Genomic DNA, 17622 nt, shown 5'->3' on the forward strand with positions numbered 1-17622 from the left:
TTCTCATCATACGAGGCTGTGTCCAGATAGATAGATCTCTCCCTCGGATGTCCAATGAAGGACGACTATGGCACTTGGTAATTTTGCTGGGGGGGGTTTTGTGCTGTGATGTCGCCGCCAGTATCCTGAACCAAGTGAGAAGAATATTCTCAGTGACAAATGTGATGACACTGGATTGTGATACTGTGAGGAGGGAATGTTCACATCAGATTGGATATTGGAATTGTCATTCTGCCATGGCTAATCTCCATGGGAATCTTTCGGGGCAGTAGACTCACAGAACAGTTCCAAGTGGCAGTGCTTGGGTCACCTGCTTCTGATCTGAGGGGGAAGCCAGTTCCACGAACACGGTGGTATCCGTACGTACTGGAGTCTCTCTCAGGTTTGAGGATATATATTCGCGGCAAGGTTACCAGCGAAATCGGGATCAGACTGAGCGTAATCCCAACACCATGGTGCGGATTTGTTTCTCTTTAGGATTGATCTCGGGGACAATAAACCGCTCAAGCTTTTCGCCATGTGGCAATACTTATATTACAGAATGAAGGATCACAGTGAGTACAATGACATCGACCAAGAACCATCAGTCCTTTTTTGCGATATTTGTCCCACCGATTTCAGATTAGTGGTTGTCATGGCAGCGAACCCCCTATTCGTTCCAAGAACTTAAAAGAGGGTTAGGGTAGTTGTACACTCAGCACAGCTTCACTTTTTACCGATAAGATAAGGAATTTCATCCCACCTTTGAGCTGCACACCAGCGCGCGCAATTGGATCGATTCGCCAGCCAGCCAAAAGGTTATTTTTCCTCTCTGGTAGCAAACCTTCCTCCTTCTTGATCAGCCCGCCGACTGATCGCATCAGCTAGCTAGCTAGTCGATGGCTTTCAGGTCACTCAGCCACCACTCACGGGTCCTGTCTCGACTGCTGCCAACCGTTTCCGTTCCCGCTGTTGCAAGAGTTACCGCCGCTGCCCCCACTACTACTACATTTGCGATCAGGACGTCGAACCCCCTTCGAACGATGGCTTCGACGGCGGCAGAGGTTGCCATGCCACCAACCGAACCAGCTTTCACCATCCAAGAAACCACATCTCCCGCCAATCCTGTCGGGCGCACCCCCGAAGAAGCCGCCGCGGCAGAGAACACAGTACAATGGTGCATCTCCTCCCTTCCCGAAGAGGTCCTCGCAAGGAGGGTGCCCATCCCCCCCAACGGCGTCGACTACAGAGGCAAGATTGTTCTCGCGCCAATGGTACGATCGGGGGAGCTGCCGGCCAGGTTGCTGGCGCTCAAGTACGGGGCTGATTTAGTATGGGGTATGTTCCCTCTCCCTTCCTTTCTTTACATTTCTTTGCTAACAAGGTGTGATTGATAAAACAGGCCCAGAAACAGTCGACCACTCCCTCATCGGCACCACCCGGCGAACCAACCCCCGAACCTCCTGCATCGAATGGACCCGCCCCCCCTCCCAAGCCCACAACAAAGCTGGTTACGACGAGAACGTCATCTTCCGGCTTGACCCAACAAGGGAAAAGGGAAAGCTGGTCTTCCAGATTGGAACCTCTGACCCGGATAGAGCGCTCGCGGCGGCGAGGCTGGTGGCGGGGGATGTGGCTGGGATAGACGTCAACGCCGGCTGTCCAAAGCCTTTCTCTACCTCGGGCGGGATGGGCGCTGCGCTGTTGCAGACGCCGGATAAGCTTGTTGCCATCCTGGAGAATCTGACGAGGCATATCATCCCCGAGTTTGGGATTGGGGTCTCGGTGAAGATTAGATTGCTGGAGACACCGGAGAAGACGGAGGCGTTGGTTAGGAGGTTGGTGGGGACGGGGATCACGGGGTTGACGATCCACTGCCGGACTACGCCTATGCGACCGAGGGAACGGGCGATAAGGGGGCAGTTGAGGATGATTGGATACATCTGTCGCGAGGCGGGGGTGGCGTGCGTGGTGAATGGGGATGTGGCGGACAGGCGGGATGGGTATAAGCTCATGGAGGAGTTCAGGGTGGACGGGGCGATGATTGCGACGGCGGCGGAGAAGAATCCGAATGTGTTTTTGAAGGAGGGGGAGGAGAAGACAACGTGGGAGCAATATGCGAGGGAGCTGGTGAGGTTTGCGATGGAGGTGGAGAATAAGATGAGTAATACCAAGTTTACGCTCAGTCAGATTGTGCCGGGGCGGGAGCCGGTTTATAAGACCATGTGCGCGCAGGGGAAGAGTTATGAGGAGTTGGTTAAGGTGATGGGGTTTGAGGAGATGGTGGAGATGGCGAGGAGGACGGATGAGGTGTTGAGGTTGGGGGAGTGGGTGCCAAAGAAGGAGGGCAAGGGGAAGAAGGGGCAGCAGCAGCAGGTGAAGGGGAAGAACGAGAAGAAGAGGAAGAGTGAGGATGAGGTTGATGGGGCAAAGGAGGTCAAGAAAGAGAAGGTGGTGGTGGTTGCTGAGCCAGTTGCCCAACAGGACGGGCCTGCTCTTGCTCAGGCAGCGTAAACTGAGTTGGTTGTGATTTGGAGATGGATATACCCCTTGTATTATATTTGAGTTATGGGCGAGCATGGTTGGTAGATGTACAAAATAGACGGGCAGGCAGCATATGGAAAGGAAAATATAGATACGGTTTAGCGTTTGATCTCTTGCCTCGTGGAGATGGACAAATCCACGGACTTTGAACAGTAACCAAACCGATGAACAAATTATGAACTTTCCGCAATGGTTTCCATATTCACATCACACAACCCCATATGTATTCCCTTTCATCCCATCATGATTATGCATCCCCACCCCCACCCTAAACCCTCCTCCCCTGCGCCAACAACTCCGACACCTTCGGCGGCAACACCAACGCACTCCTGTCATTCCTCCTGTAAAAGTCCACCAGCGCCACCGCCGTCTTCTCAGGCAAGTCCTCATGAATAAAGTGCCCCGCCTCAGGAAACACCTGGAGAGCATATTTCCCTATTTTTGTTTCTGTCAGCAACCATCACCTCTCATTTCTCACGTATAGAAAGGTAAAACACACCCTGCATCTGCCCAATAGTCAACTCGGTATCCAACCTATCCGTCCCCGCCAAAAGCAACATCTTCCCCGCCCCCCTTCCCCAACCCCGTCGCCCCTTGCCCCAAAAACTTCTTGCTCAATCCCACAAACCACCCTTGCCAAAACGGCTGGGTAGAACTAAGATCCGTCCGCCATTTCCACGGTTTTGACACCTTCGTTGAGGGTGGCTGTTGCTGTGGTTGTGTGGTTGTGGTGGTGGTATCGACTAATAGAGCAGGGACACTAACCCTCGCACTGACGCTATTTCTTATTGTTCGTGACCTAACATGCCATTCGATGCCTTCCTTTAATGAATGAAACCCCTGTGGCCGGGTGCTGAGGTATGTCTGCATTGACTGCAAGGCGTCTAGGGCTGAGCCTTCGACAACATCGAGTACTGCGTATCCCAGTAGGGAAACTGAAGGGGGAAGAAGGGGTTGGTAGGCGAGTTCGGTGACGACGGCTCCGCCTAGAGAATGGCCTACTAGGATGAGAGGGGGGATGTCAGGCCAGGACATGGCTTTGGCCGTGAGGAGGATTGCATTGCAGAGGTCTTGGGATAGAGTACCGAGGGAGAGGTTGGTTGGTTCGTTGGGGCTGGGGGTGGTGATGGTTGTTAGGCCGTGGCCGCGGGCGTCGAGGGAGAGGATGCCGGCTGAGGGGAGACGTTTGCGAATTTCAGAGCCGAGGACGGCGAAGGAGAGGGCGGAGGAGCCGGCGCCGTGGTGGGTTACGAAGAGGGGACCGCCGGTGGATGGTTTGGCTCCTGGTGCTGGGTTGTTGGTGGTTGAAGGGGTAGGGGGATCAGGGGAGGTGAGGTAGACGTGGTAGGTTATGGTCCCGTCTGTTGAGAGGAGGGAGAGTTCACGTTCAAAGTAGGTTGTCCAGGGGATTGGGTCTAGGGACGAGCGGGTTGGAACTCTGAGGAGGGTGTTAGTTAGAAGTTGATATCAGAATCGGTGAGTTAGGGTGAACATACCCTTGTGGCCTTGCAAACAGAGCTCTACCCGGTGATGGGATTACTGTGCCTGTTGATGAGACTGAAGATGCTGACGAGGAGTCGTCATCTTGTGGGTGGTTTGGGATAGATGAGAGAGATCCAAACTGGTCTTCATCTTCTTCATCCAGCTCATTGAAGTCGGGAAGACCAACAGGTGGCTGTAATGTCGTTGCTGGGATTGGCATTGCCGTGGTCCCCATGGCTTGGCTTGGTGCGTAGGCGTGCGCTTGCATCGTGTTGGAAAGTCTTGCTTTTGCCCACTTCTTCTGCAACTCGCTCATGATCTGTCTCTTCCCAGACGTTGATACAAGCCTTGCTCCCCTTACACCTCCTCCTTCCTGGTGGGGTTTCCCTTGTATTCTTTTTCTCGGCCGGGGCTTTGATGATTCACGATGAATGGCGCCAAGCAAAAAAAGAATGTCAAATCTCAGTGGTACAGACCGTCAGCAAGAATAGAAGTAGTCAATTTGATATCACACGACTCGATGTATCGTGTGACAGGCCGAGTTGGTCGTTGGTGTGGTTGCTTGATGATTGATCATTAGGTGCTGTTCATACAGTTGGGAGAGTGAGGTCATTGGTTGTCAGCGCCCAAAGTTTGCGCACTGTGGTGCCCCTCAGGCATGTGTGGGCAACCCCGTACCAAAGGCCCTCGTTTACAGTGCCAAAAGATTATGGAGTTACTGTCCTAGATGTGATCTCTTGATTCTTCAAATTTGAAGTTGCACAACATCTTTCCAACACCCCAATCAAGTGTCTTTCGCCTCTATTTGTACACTTGACATTTCTTGTGTTCTTACTCAAGTCTTTTTCTGGAGAATGATGGTGTTACTCGATGGCTTTGTGGAACTTGACCCAACTTTGAGGAAGAACATTTCGACTTTGACTCAACAGAGAAAGCAGCTCAAGCCAGCTCACATCTGGATATGAAGCACAGTTGGCCAACCGAAGTCGGTACCACCTACCCAAGCAGCGTTCAAGTCGATGCATTAATGCATGAATGATGGCTGTGCACGGGACAGGCGATCCCCTCTCTGGGTGCCCAGGGTTTCCCACTTCGGATGAAGTCATATCGTTGGCTGAGATGTCAAAGTCTGATGCACTTTGGATTCGAGAATTCCTGCACTTTTGATGTTCGCTGCGGGGTCAAGGGGTCAGGGGGGATCTCGGGGAGTACAGGCTATGATGCACAATACTTTTGTCGGGAGAAAGTAAGCAAAGGATTCTTTTTCCACGTGTTGAAACAAGCTGACCGTCTTGGGAATGCCTCTGGAGGTAGTTGTCAAGGGCAGACAACATGCCAGTTCACGAAGACATATGCCGTCCCAGGAATACCGCAGGGCTGTCGAGTCTGCCACGCGCTTCCGTCAATATAAAGTCTTGAACACTACACTACCAGGACATGACAGCGGGTGTTGACATCAGTTCTTTTCGCCCACTTCAAAGTTTCATGCATCGTAAAAATGTACCAGAGACGCTATCGCTAAAACAACTTTCGGACCCCCACAGCCAATCGGTAGCCAATTGCCCGCCGCAGAGCCGCCCAAGAGGTTGCAAAGCACTGTGCAGGGGTCTTCCACCCAGCGCCCCTTTGCCGCTAAGGTTTCAGATGGCCTCCAGGTCCTCGACCCGCACCCTCGGTTCTCCCCGTTCGCTCCCCCTCTTCGCCTCCTCCACAGCCCGTCGTCGAGGCCCAGGAGACCTCCAGAGTCAATCGACTGGTCAAGGGATCGCCGAAATGCTCGGGTGTTCGTGACGAGGCCAATAGAACTTGACACCTGCCAGCAGGATGCAGTCCCATTCGACAACAGAACCTGTCAAGAATTTGCCCTGAAGCTAGGGATTGCTTTTGTCTGTTTTTTTTTTGCCCATCGCCAGGGCAGCTTTCTCCAGTCCCGTTTCAGATACCCGCTGGGTCCCGTCTCCTTCATGTCTGCCCCCCCTGTTGATCCATTTTGATCCCTATCAACAAGCCGTCTCTCGCTTTTCCCTCTTTCTGGCCTTCTTTCGTTTCCCCATTTCTGGCTTTTTGGGCCAACAACCGTATATCGACACTTGTGTTGAAAACAGCTTCACTTTCACAGTTCTCCCTCCTCGAGGGGCAACTTGTTTGCCCTCTTTCTTTCTTTTCTCCTCACCATCTTTTCATTCTTTCCAGGTTGATCCTTGGCCAGTTATTTTGAATGCCTCTCTTTTAGACTACCACGATTTTCACTTCTTCGATTCTTAACTTATTCCGGACCGGTTTCGAGGAATTTACATATCAAACCCTATTGACTAGATCTCAGACGTGAAGGGGACGATATATCGAAGAAGGGAGAAGCAGTTGCGAACTGGACATTCAGCAAAACTAGAAGGGCGGATAAGGAAGATATACCGACGACAGAGCACTCGCTGCACACGATTTTTCATTCGATCATTTACACCAACATTTCATTAAACGACTTGAAAAGAAAAAGGGGAAATGATGAAGACGTGGATTTTTAGGACAGGTTTGGCCGGTTTGGCTCTGGCGAATGGAGTACTCGGCGCGGATATTCTCGAGACAGTAGGATTCAGCAACTGCAACGGCACTGCTGCAGTTTCGGTACAAAGGGTCAACATCAAGTACAACAACGAGGACAAATCAGTAACCTTCGATGTGGCCGGCTCGAGCTCGCAGATTCAGAATGTCACAGCCGTCTTGAACGTCACGGCTTACGGTCAGAACATCTACTCGAACGCTTTCGATCCCTGCGATGCCGCCACCTTTGTTGACCAGTTGTGCCCCGTTCCCGCGGGCACTTTTTCCGCCAAGGGCACGCAAAAGATTCCCGAGGAGTTTGCCAACTTGGTTCCAGCTATCGCGTTTCAGATTCCCGATATTGCGGCCATGGCTACGTTGCAGCTTCAGTCCAAGGAGTCCGGTGAGAGGGTAGCGTGTCTGGAGGCTCAGGTGAGCAACGGCAAGACTGCCGTTGTCCCTGCCGTTTCCTACGTTGCTGCTGGTGTTGCTGGGGCTGCTTTGATCATGAGCGGCATCTCTGCTGCTGGAGCGGCCTTCTCAGGTGCCAGTGCTGCGGCAAGCGGTGCCAGTGCTGGTGGTATGGGGACTATCAGCCCCAGCTTCACTGAGGTCTTTGGCTGGTTTCAGGGCATGGCCATGAACGGTATGATGTCGGTCAACTACCCCAACGTTTACCGAAGCTTCTCTCAGAACTTCGGCTTCTCGACCGGTCTCGTGCCCTGGACACAGATGCAGCTTTCCATCGATCAGTTCCGCAACATGACTGGAGGCAACTTGACAGAAGACAGCGTCGAGTTCTTGAGAGGTGCTACTTTGGTGTACCCGGATGGTTCGTCCTCGACACCTTCCGGCTCGGCTCTCGTGAAGAGGGCATTCGACAACTTTGTTCACCTTGCCAGACGTCAGATCGAGGGTATCGAGACCAGCGTCAACACCACCGAGCCCGGTGTTGTGCCCGAAGGTGGTGCTCCCACCGAGACTATCCGCGTGGCTGTCACCGGCATGCAAGCCTATGTCCAGGAGCTCTCCGTCCCCAAGTCCAACACCTTCATGACTGTACTCCTCATTGTGGCTCTTGTCATCGCCGTCATCGTTGTGGGCGTCCTCCTCGTCAAGATCATTCTCGAGTTCTGGGCTCTCTTCGGCAGCTTCCCAAAGTCATTATCTGGCTTCCGCAAGCATTACTGGGGCTCCATTGGCCGCGCCATCACTCACTTGATTCTTCTGCTCTATGGCGTGTGGGTTCTGTACTGCGTCTTTCAATTTACCAACGGAGACTCCTGGGCGGCCAAGACCCTGGCTGGTATCACCCTCTTCCTCTTCACCGGCATTCTTGCCTTTTTCTCCTTCAACATCTGGCGCACAGCCCGGAGACTCAAGAAGCAGGAGGGCGACGTTGCAGGGTTGTACGACGACAAGAGCATCTGGGTCAAGTACAGCTTGTTCTACGAGTCCTATCGCAAGGGCTGCTGGTGGATTTTCGTGCCCACCATCATTTACATGTTTGCCAAGGGTTTCGCTCTGGCTGCCACTGACGGCAATGGCATGGTGCAGACGTCTGCCCAGCTCATCATCGAGGGCGTCATGCTCATCGTTCTGATCTGGAGTCGCCCCTACGAGCGCAAGTCGAGCAACGTGATCAACATCACCATTCAGGTTGTCCGCGTTCTCTCGGTTGTCTGCATCTTTGTCTTTGTTGAGCAATTTGGCATCGCCCAAACCACCCAGACTGTGGCCGGTGTCGTCTTGATCGCTGTGCAGTCTGCTCTGACGGGCATCCTCGCCATTCTGATTGCCTGGAACGCGATCAGTGCCTGCTGCAAGAAGAACCCGCACAGACAAAGAAGAAAGGAGATGGGTATGTCATTTCTTATTTACCCCTCTCAGGATCGAGTTCTTGCTAACATGGCTCCCCAGAAAAAATGCAACGCGACACCCTCACCCCACTGGATGCGCGCAACTCTCTCCTTCTCGACCGTGAGAAGACGGCGCAGTCTGATCTTACCGACTCCTTCTCCCTGCTCAAGACGGGTGCTCCCCTGGGCACTGTTGACACGAAGCAGTCCCTGACTCGTCCCGTGTCTTCGGCTTCGTCAAGATACACGCCGCCCCCTACCCAGCCGCAACATACCCGTGATGGTAGCAATGATAGCTCCTACTTCCGCAGCAACAACCGGGAAAGCAGGCAGCCAAGGCTACCAATCTCAGTCAATGGTACGGTGTACCATTCGCACCCCAACCCATACGGAGGAGGTGCTATGGGGTATGGAGGTGGAGGCCACGGGCCAGGAGGGGGGTATGGATATCGGGGATGATCTGAGTGACGCGAAATGTGGCCGAAAACAAGTTTGTTTGTTGAGAACTAGAACTGGAGGATGTAAGGGTGGATGAGATGACGACAACCTACTACCAATGCCTTGTATTTTTATTTTATCATCTTCTTGATTTATTGTTTTTGAAACGATATCTCTCATTATTTGCTAGCCTAGCATTCATAGCTATACCCGATATGTAAATCACCATCATTAAACACTATTCACCAGGCTTCCAAAAAGACTGTTGAGGTACTGTTATTGAAAATTGTCAGGTTACCCCATTGCATCAGGTTACTTGGCTTGCGGTCAAATCATCTTATCTCCTACCGTGTACAATACCCGGAAGCAGGCAGGCTTTCCTTTGAGATACTGTGCCTCTTGTCCACCAACGAAAGTGCTATCTACCTACCCGTCATTCATCAAGATCTGGCCAGAACACCACCAAACGTAGTCTTACGTTATAAGCGTGGATCAATGCCCTCGCGCATGCCCGTCTCCCCGTCCACGCCTCCATTACATGTCGGTGTTATTATCATGCCATTCATGTCCCCTGTCTATCGCCGACATCTCCAACAAACCGTTCTGACAGGGAGAAAAAAGCATGGCTCACCACGCATATCACGTCACACGACGTATCTCCCGACCGCATTTTCCACCTTTCCCTCTTGCCCGGCCCAGCCCCCCCAGACACAGCCTAGAACCTTACAGCCCCCCCCCTCTCCTTGATAGGTAGGTATACCAAAAGCCGTCATCCCGAAGAGACAACCGAACCAACCCGTAGAGGGTTACCGAGTTCATTAACCGCCCGTCAGCCAACCATTCAGCCCATCAGACCAACTCGACGTCTGACAACAACCAAGATTTCCCTTTTCCATCCCAAAAAAAGGTTCTAGACCTTCACAGACCGCCCGCAACCACCCACCCCTTGCAGCTGCATGACGGTAGAAAAATCCAAACATGCAGATCGAAAAATCCCATGGTCATCGAATACGGGATTTGTGATGTTTTCTTGATTGACTTGTCAACTTCCCATACATAATCAAGATAGCTATTTCCTCATTCGTAACCCATTGCCAGACATCACCTTTTTTCTTATCCCATAGCTCTGAACATGCTAGAAAAGTAAAATCGCAAATCTCGATCCCCTTTTCCCCCCTTATGATGTGTTTTGAAAGATTCTGGACTCAACAGTGACGTCGTCATATACACAAACCAACCTACCACCATCACACAATCGAGCAAGAAAAGGCAACCAACCAACCCTCACACAACAGCTTCACTCATCATTCTGTTATCATCCATCTCCCAAACGTACCTATCCCATCACACAGACGCACAAACACTCAACATCTGTCCCACACAAAACTTCCATCATTCATGTCCCCCCCCCAAGCCGAACCCATCACTTGTCAATGAGTGACGATGATATCAGAACTCTTATATCACCAAAAACCAACTAATAAACCAGTTTATACAAGTCGTAGATACCTATCCGTTCTACCTATCCAACCGTTTTACCTTCTCATCAAAACTCATCCATCCCCCCCTCCCAGAAAAGTCAATGACGCGCTCTGCGGGGCAAGCATAAGACATACCAAGGGGCAACCTACCACGGAGACAGGTCCGCAAAAAACACAATCATCGAGATCTTCTTTCTCCCACCCACCCCTCGCTTAACCCTACCTACCTCCAGCAGATATGTCCCGTCAAGCGGAATAAAACCGAAACTCCATGAACCCCCCTATCCGGACGGAGTTCAAGATCGACAAAACCTGCAAGTCCGATATTGACACGAATAGTGGGTCCTCCCCTCCCTCCCGTCGCGAAGAGGGTGGGAGGGATCATGAATATGTCCTTGAAAAGCAGGATATTGTACGCCCATAAGCCTGATGTACAAGCCAATAGAAAACACATGACGAATTGTCCCAGTTTCATTAACATTGCCCTTTTTGTTCTGGAAAAGAAAATGAGATGTATGTACAAAATCGTCATCGCTGTGTACGGGTCCCATCTCAAAAATGCCGTACTTGAGATACCCAGTCGAAAAAAATCCCAAATACATGGTAATATATAGTGGTCCAAATTAGCAGGTGCGTGTTGCCCGCCACATGCCACCCAAGGGTATAATGCAACCAATATAAACCAAAAAGAAACGTCTCAACAGCGAGAGGTGACCCCTTTTCTATTGGGCTCGACGGTTGACAATCTCGCCGGCTTGCAGTAACGCGCTCATACCGTCGAGTCTGGCGGCATCTGGGTTCCCAGCTTGGGGATGGGGATGTCTGGCCTGTCGAGGATGAGCTGGTGCTTGAGCTGATGCTAGCGAGGGGTAACCCACGCTGGAGGAATGTGCGGTTACTGGCGGTTGCGAAAGGACGGGCCTGGCATAACCTTTGGCATTGGCATCCATGTCAGTATTTTTCCGATCTTTGGATGGATGGGAGGCGCACCATTAATTGCTGGCAAAGTACCGGCACCACTGGGGTATGGACCACCCTGAAAGATATGTGGCGGTCGTTGCTGTAGGGGGTACTGTTGGTGTTGCTGCTGGCTGAGATCGAAATGGTCTGGTTTCGATGTCAGCAGCGCGTGTATTGGCAGCTGGCCATCGACTGGCGTTCTTGGCTGGCCAAAAGGCGAGCCCGAGGATGTGCTCCCAGACGTCGACTGCTCGCTCTTGAGGGTTGGTGGCCGGCTATCGCCACCCTCGATGCGGCCTGGGTGGCCGTTTGGGCTTGGTAGAGGCTCGCGCGGGAACCGATACCCATTCATCTCGACCGAGTGCATTCCACCTGGAAATCTCTGACCTTCGAAAACGTCCGACAAGGATGGGAGGTGCCTCTGCATGTTGGGTGGCTCGTCCCTCCAATTTTGGGTTCGTTGACTCGGTGCCTCCATCGAGTTGAGCGCGGGGGATCGTTCGTGGCGCTCGGTTTTGCTGATCGTGGGCGAGTGTATCGGCTCGTCTCTTGGCGAGGCGTGAGAAGCTCCAGGGGTTGTGGCAGTCGAGTACTGAGATTCGCTCATCGACACGATTGATCCAAGCCTCTGTCCCCGGCTTGCTGGGGGTTCGCTGCTTCTGCGGCTGTCCTCTTGGCTGCCGCTTCTGCTGGAGCGATGTTGATCAGTCCTTGGGGGGCTCGTGCGGTTGGAGCCTTCACCATCAGACATTTTCATCCTTTTCCCTGTATCCTTATCTAAGTAACCCGAATATCAGATCATGGTCGGAGCTGGCCCAACTGCAAATACTTGCGCAACATACCTTGAGGGGGAGAGCCATGCTTGGCTTTGAATTCTTGCAGGTACAGCATGTACTTCTTGTACTCGGGAGTTTTTTTGTACTCGGCAAGATCGCTTAGGTACCTCTCCTTGATCGCCTGCGCTTGGGACTCATAGGGCTCCTTTTCAGAAGCATTGAGGCTTTGCCAGTTCTCGCCAACAAGTTTGGCGATCTCGGTGAATGATAAATTTCGACCCTTCAGCTCCTCGCGCATCTTGTTTGAGAAGAGCACGTAAGCCGAGGGCGGCCGCTCTGGCGCATTTTCGTCAGGCTAGGTAGCGTCAGCATTGTCGCTCTACCAAGGCACTTGAGCGAGTACAAACCTTGGGATGACGACGGTATTTCCGTTTGGTGACCACAAGGACACCTGCGTCCCGGGCATCTTGCCTGGAGGCATCCGGCCTCTGCGCGTCTTGAAGTCTCAGTTCTTCAATGCTTGGCTGGGTGGGCGAGACGAGAGAAGCATCCGGCGCAATGCCCCTTGTATTCGCAATCCGTCTTTGAAGTTTCTTTCCGCAAAACGTTAGCCACTTGACAAGTTTCCACCTAGATTTGGCGCCTCATACCCTTCTATGACCCAACTTCACTCCTAACGTGTCGCTATTCGCAGAGCTTCATGTCAGCATTGTCTCTCTTTAACCTTTTCTCTGTCCAAGTGTAAACATACAGATCGGACTCGGTAATATCCAAAATGGTTTCCCATGTGTCAAACCCTTGCTCGAGGAACGCATCCAAGTACTGGGCAAGGCCCAGCTCTCCAAAAACGGTCGACAGTAGTTGCGTCATTCAGCCTCGCTCGTGTACTGCTGAGGTATGGTGCTGGTTCGCGGTGTAACAGGCGTGTTTGTTTATTTGGACTCGAAGTTGTCTAGGTTCTTTCGTCCCGTGCCTTGGGCTCTCGAATCAGAGCGGGCCTGGAGAACGCGGCTCGGCTGTGTAAGCTGAAGCTATGGGACGGGGTCGTGGTGGTGCGCTCTCGGAGCTTCGGTAGGCGTGGACAAAAACAACACAGTGGACTGGAAGGGGACTGTATGTCAAGGGATGGTGGTCGAGAGGAATCGAGCTTCGCTGGCCGGTGGGTTCTTATGAGTGGGAGCCCCGAAACTCGCGATCGGGCTGTTGCTGCACGGCAAGTGTTGCTGGCTGGGGTGCTTCCCGTGGTGAAGTCTCAATGGGAATGTTAGACGGGATTCACAGCAAACATGGCATTCTTGAAGGGCAGCGGTGGCTATTGGGGGTGGGGTAGAGGTCAAGATCTCGATGACATGCTGAATTGGAGGAGAGACAGGAGCTGGTTGACGTGGGACGAAATCGGTATGGAAGTGGAAGGGTGTACAAGTGTGTCTGCTCGCTGGGAGGGCACAGGGTACTTACAGAATACAGACAGACCACGGAACCGGAGCCGGTGCAGGGAGCTCGGGGGATGTCAGGGGGTGTTTGCTCGAATGGGTTATGCCTAGTATAGAGGTACCCGTCGTCGGTGTCTCGCTGCGGAATGCTGGGCGTGGGATTAAAAAAATCGGCTTCGATCTGTGCTTGGGCCTGGACTTTGGCTGAAAAGCAGGAAATGGAGTGCGCAGGTTAATTATCTGGCGGGCAAGAGAATTGCGGTGTCAGCGACATGGGGATCAATATAGTACAAGCAGTACATATGTATGTACGTTAAAAGTCGAGGCAATCAATCCCAGTGCGTGGCTCCCAAAATTGGCTGATTTGTGGACAGCGGGTCAAGTTCCTAGGTACTCGTCTAGCCTCCTCGGGAAAGGACCGCCTGTGCTGGGTACCGCCGTACACTATGGACGTCTGAATTTTGGCGATAATTGTTACGCTGTCTTGGAGCTTCTCTTCCCCTGCCAGAAAAGTACAGTTACAATCAGCACCGGATGCGAGGGCGCCATGTCTGCAGCACAGCGCCTTTCTCCACTGATGTTCGACCTCCAGCAGCAGCAACATCCAGCAGCAGCAGAAACAGCAGTTTACCACCTGTCACTGTCTAACATTCGGCTTCAGTGGCGGCCAGCAGCAGCCGGCGGTACCCTTGTGGGAGATGGCCCGATCTACGGATCATAAGTTCGGTCATGGGCATTCTTCTTCAAAGATGGCAAAGTAACACCGGTGCGATTGGTCGACAGGCTGTTTGATCGAGATCTCAACGAAAACGGCCCATGGGCGGCAGGGCAATCTCGTTGTGGTGCTCGTATTGTTGGCCATTTCGCGTTAACCGTAGTTGATATGAATGCCATGATGACGACCAACCAAAGCGACATGGCAAACTCCAAACTCAGTCGGGGCGTCGGACAACGGAAGGGCACTTGGAGGGGGAAGCGAGCAAGGGGGATCTCGATCCTAATCGACACCATGAGGCACATGAAAAAAAAACGTACGATAATGATGGATCAGCAGGGCTCCCCACCAATCAGAAGTCGCCCGCCCGCCGCTTTCCCAAGCTGGCGTGGGAGGGCCGTCACGGACTCACGGCAGGGTGGCAGGCACCACCAGCCAGTAGCAAGCAGTGATTCACAACCCGCTCAGTTGTTTCTCAGAAAGGGAACACACCCCCTTCTGGTCCCAGCTGCGACGGGACCGACGGTATGTTTTTTTCCTTCTATTCGCTGACCCGAGGTTCCTAATTGTGATCAGCTGCTACCAAAGTAAAGACACGATAGTTGGCGGAAAATACCGTTGGCCTACGAAGTAGCAATAAACTATTCGCATGGAGGGGCATAGGGTAGATAGCCAGCAGGCACAATTATTCCTGATAATGTCAACCATCGACATTTTGCCCCGCGATCGAATCTTTTGCACATTATGCGATGCCACACCCACTCTGTATGTGTCATGTTCAAGGCTCGTAATGGGCAAAATCCGGGTCGAGTCAAAATGGGCAATGTTGACTTCTCGGAGAGAAATCCGATCTGCAAAAGGGCCTAATTGCCCTAAAAGACCCAAATGGGAGATTCCCAGTCATTGGCGCCGTTGGGAAGTGCCGTTCCAATGGGATTTCCAATTCCAGCATAGGACAATTCGGTTCGCAATCAGGCCATGGGTCGCAAGGCTTCAAGATGGCTGTCGTCTGATCGATGGTGGGGTTGATGGAGTGGCCCGCACAAGCCAACTGATGAACAGGGAGCTCTGCAGTCCAGATTCCTGGAAATCGATCAAGGGTCTAGAACGTTTAAACGTCTCCGCCCTTCTCCTCCCAGTCCCCGCAAGTCACGTCACAAACAAGGGTCTGTTCTCGGCACGATATTCCCAGAGGAACCTGCAAGTCGACAAATTCCATCCCATCCTAACCCAACATCTTCATCTTGAGCCGAATGCGAACAACTCCGGACCATACGGAGTACATACCTACCTGCCGTCTGAACCTGCTGGATCGTGTCCCCCCCTCTGTCAAATTCAACTCCGGCACGTGGACTGTTGAGGACAAGTGCGGTTTACGAGGCTACGGCCAGCACCCACAGACAAAAGGCAAAGCCAAGCTCCAACAACACACCTCCGCTGAGCCAAGCCTTGTGGGGAGCTGTCGCAAAAGCGCTCGACACCCAGTCATCGCCCAAAACGCCATAGCCTTGCTGCAAAAATCGTACGTTTGTCTGAGAGGAGTCTGTTGGTGTCAAGCATTTGCGGTTTCAACAGGGCACATCGGCAGCACCGACTACGGAACCGCTGTTCCAGCTGCTGCGCTATTGAACTTTGGACCATCACAAACCTCGCGGCCATTTTTCGGTGGATATCGCGGCGTCGGCCTTTGTTTCTTTCTTACCAAAACTCACTCACTCTACAATTTCCTGATATCAATACCGAACATGGCGTCGCCGAACTCCCCACCCGAGAACGGTGCCTCCGAGACGGAGCCGCCTCGGAATGAGAATTCGTCATCTTCGTCGTCGTCGTCGCCGCTCCCCTCAGCGTCGGTTGGTGAGAACTTGGCGCAGGTAAGCGATCTGTCCCACGACATATAGGCGATGCCATGCAAGCAAAGCATAGTTGCTGGGCTGGTGGAGGTGCCGGTATAGCTTTCGATACCGGCAATGCCATTCGTTCTATCTCCGTACCTTTTCCGGTATTCATACCTCGTCTCCAGCCGGACGCTTTTTGCTGACGTCCTGTCTCTTGCCGTTGCGGTCCAGGCCCTAAAAGATCTTGCTAGGTATGATGCGGCTTTCATTTCTCGGTGTTTTCTTCGAATGTTCAAGGCAACTCCCGTAGCATCCCGGCTCGGCCCTGCGTGGGCGTTGGCAAATCGCATATCCACATGGCATGAGATCTCCAGGGTCTCTTTGCCGCCTTACCCTTTACGAATAGGGTTTTAACATTGCTCCCTGCATGCCGCTCCCTTTGGCCAACATATCTGTGGTTTTCTACGTATACACCGCTCCTCAAAGAGGAGAAAGATCAGAGATTCCGGCAGCCCTGTCTGAAGTCAGCAGGACACGCTTCCGAGTCACAGCTTAGCTTTCTACGGATAGTTTCCCCTGCCCTCTGGTTGGGTAGAATGCTCAGAAGGTTCTGTCAACCGACAGCCCGACTGCAGGGAGGAAGGACCCTTCGTGCAGCGGTCTGAGATGTCCCTCGACGCTAGAATCTGCTGACCTGGCTGATCTGTTGTGGTCGGGCCCAAATACTGCATGGTCCACCCGTCGCAATGGTTGCCGTGTGAATGACGCGGCGGGCTGAGATCCGGCCCCCTTCCTACCTAGGTATCACCCTACAGGAATTTGTCCACATCCGCTCTTTACATCCGAAAAGCTTCGGCACTCCAGTCCAACTCCTGGCCACGAGGGAGGAAGAGAAACCACAGTTCAAGGACGACGAGATCAGTCTTTACTATGGCATATCGCCCGATCTGGACGGTGGTCCCGCAGAGCACAGATCGTGAACCAGATGATTGTGTTAGGTTGCAGCCCGCTGATCAACATGAAAACAAACAGGGGCGAGCAGACTGCCACGGCGTTGGAGAACGACCTGACCAAGTTAGAAAGCAAGTTGGATGAGATTTTGGCCTCGCTGGGGGTCAACATTGACGACCTGGAGGAGGGGGAGGACTCCACCAAGGCCGACAAGAAGAGCAACGGGGAGGTCGACGGCAAGAAGTGATAGACGGCATGGGTGGTAGGGACGATTTACGATGGGTATGACTAGATGAGACGAGATGAAGACGATAGACGGCAGTTGCCACAGTACATGCGAGCCTATACATGCTGTTGTATGCTTACTTCCTAGAGGCAACCTGTTATAACACTTTCGAACACCCTTGTTTCTTTCCCAGTGCTTTAACAGTACTGAGAAAGCAAGTCTGGTTGCGGGTTATTTTGGACTGACCTGTTTCATAGAGAGACTGGGGCCAAACCCCTTGAGCATTGGGTTTTTTGCGTATAAGCCTTGCCAGTTGAGCTGCGGGGAAGCCATATCTAAATGGAACTACACGCCTGGCTGATAAAGAACACAGCATGTCACTTTTATTTCATCACGACGACG

The 17622-nt window shown here is 52.6% G+C and overlaps 5 protein-coding genes across 5 annotated transcripts; 3 read left to right on the forward strand and 2 right to left on the reverse strand.

Moving 5' to 3' along the window:
* Nucleotides 1-41: 41 nt before the first annotated feature.
* Nucleotides 42-2641, forward strand: dus2 (tRNA-dihydrouridine synthase 2). Its single transcript, XM_062941993.1, has 2 exons — nt 42-1317; nt 1382-2641. Exons 1-2 carry the CDS (start codon nt 879-881, stop codon nt 2491-2493), a joined length of 1551 nt encoding a protein of 516 aa, XP_062804910.1. The 5' UTR covers nt 42-878; the 3' UTR covers nt 2494-2641.
* Nucleotides 1615-4620, reverse strand: PPE1 (Protein phosphatase methylesterase 1). The gene is made up of 3 exons (XM_062941994.1): nt 4020-4620; nt 3023-3961; nt 1615-2958 (listed from the first exon to the last, which is right to left on the reverse strand). The coding sequence occupies exons 1-2, from the start codon at nt 4319-4321 to the stop codon at nt 3058-3060; spliced, it is 1206 nt and encodes a 401-aa protein (XP_062804911.1). The 5' UTR covers nt 4322-4620; the 3' UTR covers nt 1615-2958; nt 3023-3057.
* Nucleotides 4621-4803: 183 nt separating this feature from the next.
* On the forward strand, nt 4804-9145 carry QC764_107380 (uncharacterized protein). Its single transcript, XM_062941995.1, has 3 exons — nt 4804-5251; nt 5320-8404; nt 8464-9145. The coding sequence occupies exons 2-3, from the start codon at nt 6505-6507 to the stop codon at nt 8859-8861; spliced, it is 2298 nt and encodes a 765-aa protein (XP_062804912.1). The 5' UTR covers nt 4804-5251; nt 5320-6504; the 3' UTR covers nt 8862-9145.
* Nucleotides 9146-10783: 1638 nt separating this feature from the next.
* QC764_107390 (uncharacterized protein) lies at nt 10784-13456 on the reverse strand. Its single transcript, XM_062941996.1, has 6 exons — nt 12809-13456; nt 12708-12741; nt 12465-12650; nt 12124-12412; nt 11312-12058; nt 10784-11252 (listed from the first exon to the last, which is right to left on the reverse strand). The coding sequence occupies exons 1-6, from the start codon at nt 12925-12927 to the stop codon at nt 11044-11046; spliced, it is 1584 nt and encodes a 527-aa protein (XP_062804913.1). The 5' UTR covers nt 12928-13456; the 3' UTR covers nt 10784-11043.
* Nucleotides 13457-14937: 1481 nt separating this feature from the next.
* Nucleotides 14938-17241, forward strand: QC764_107400 (uncharacterized protein; the record flags this gene model as incomplete). Its single annotated transcript, XM_062941997.1, has 3 exons — nt 14938-16079; nt 16275-16294; nt 17076-17241. Exons 1-3 carry the CDS (start codon nt 15459-15461, stop codon nt 17239-17241), a joined length of 807 nt encoding a protein of 268 aa, XP_062804914.1. The 5' UTR covers nt 14938-15458.
* Between the last annotated feature and the right edge of the window lie 381 nt (nt 17242-17622).

This window comes from Podospora pseudoanserina, chromosome 1, assembly GCF_035222485.1.
Source record: "Podospora pseudoanserina strain CBS 124.78 chromosome 1, whole genome shotgun sequence".
NCBI lineage: Eukaryota > Fungi > Ascomycota > Sordariomycetes > Sordariales > Podosporaceae > Podospora > Podospora pseudoanserina.

Excerpts from the sequence above, each read along its gene's own strand:
- QC764_107390 (XM_062941996.1), bottom strand. The coding sequence starts at position 12,927 with ATGACGCAACTACTGTCGACCGTTTTTGGAGAGCTGGGCCTTGCCCAG. Across the intron at positions 12,742-12,808 it reads GATATTACCGAGTCCGATCT|CGACACGTTAGGAGTGAAGT; the intron begins GTATGTTTACAC and ends CTCTGCGAATAG. Across the intron at positions 12,651-12,707 it reads TGAAGTTGGGTCATAGAAGG|AAACTTCAAAGACGGATTGC; the intron begins GTATGAGGCGCC and ends TTTTGCGGAAAG.
- dus2 (XM_062941993.1), top strand. The coding sequence starts at position 879 with ATGGCTTTCAGGTCACTCAGCCACCACTCACGGGTCCTGTCTCGACTG. Across the intron at positions 1,318-1,381 it reads CGGGGCTGATTTAGTATGGG|GCCCAGAAACAGTCGACCAC; the intron begins GTATGTTCCCTC and ends TTGATAAAACAG.
- QC764_107380 (XM_062941995.1), top strand. The coding sequence starts at position 6,505 with ATGATGAAGACGTGGATTTTTAGGACAGGTTTGGCCGGTTTGGCTCTG. Across the intron at positions 8,405-8,463 it reads ACAAAGAAGAAAGGAGATGG|AAAAAATGCAACGCGACACC; the intron begins GTATGTCATTTC and ends ATGGCTCCCCAG.
- PPE1 (XM_062941994.1), bottom strand. The coding sequence starts at position 4,321 with ATGAGCGAGTTGCAGAAGAAGTGGGCAAAAGCAAGACTTTCCAACACG. Across the intron at positions 3,962-4,019 it reads CTGTTTGCAAGGCCACAAGG|AGTTCCAACCCGCTCGTCCC; the intron begins GTATGTTCACCC and ends CACCCTCCTCAG.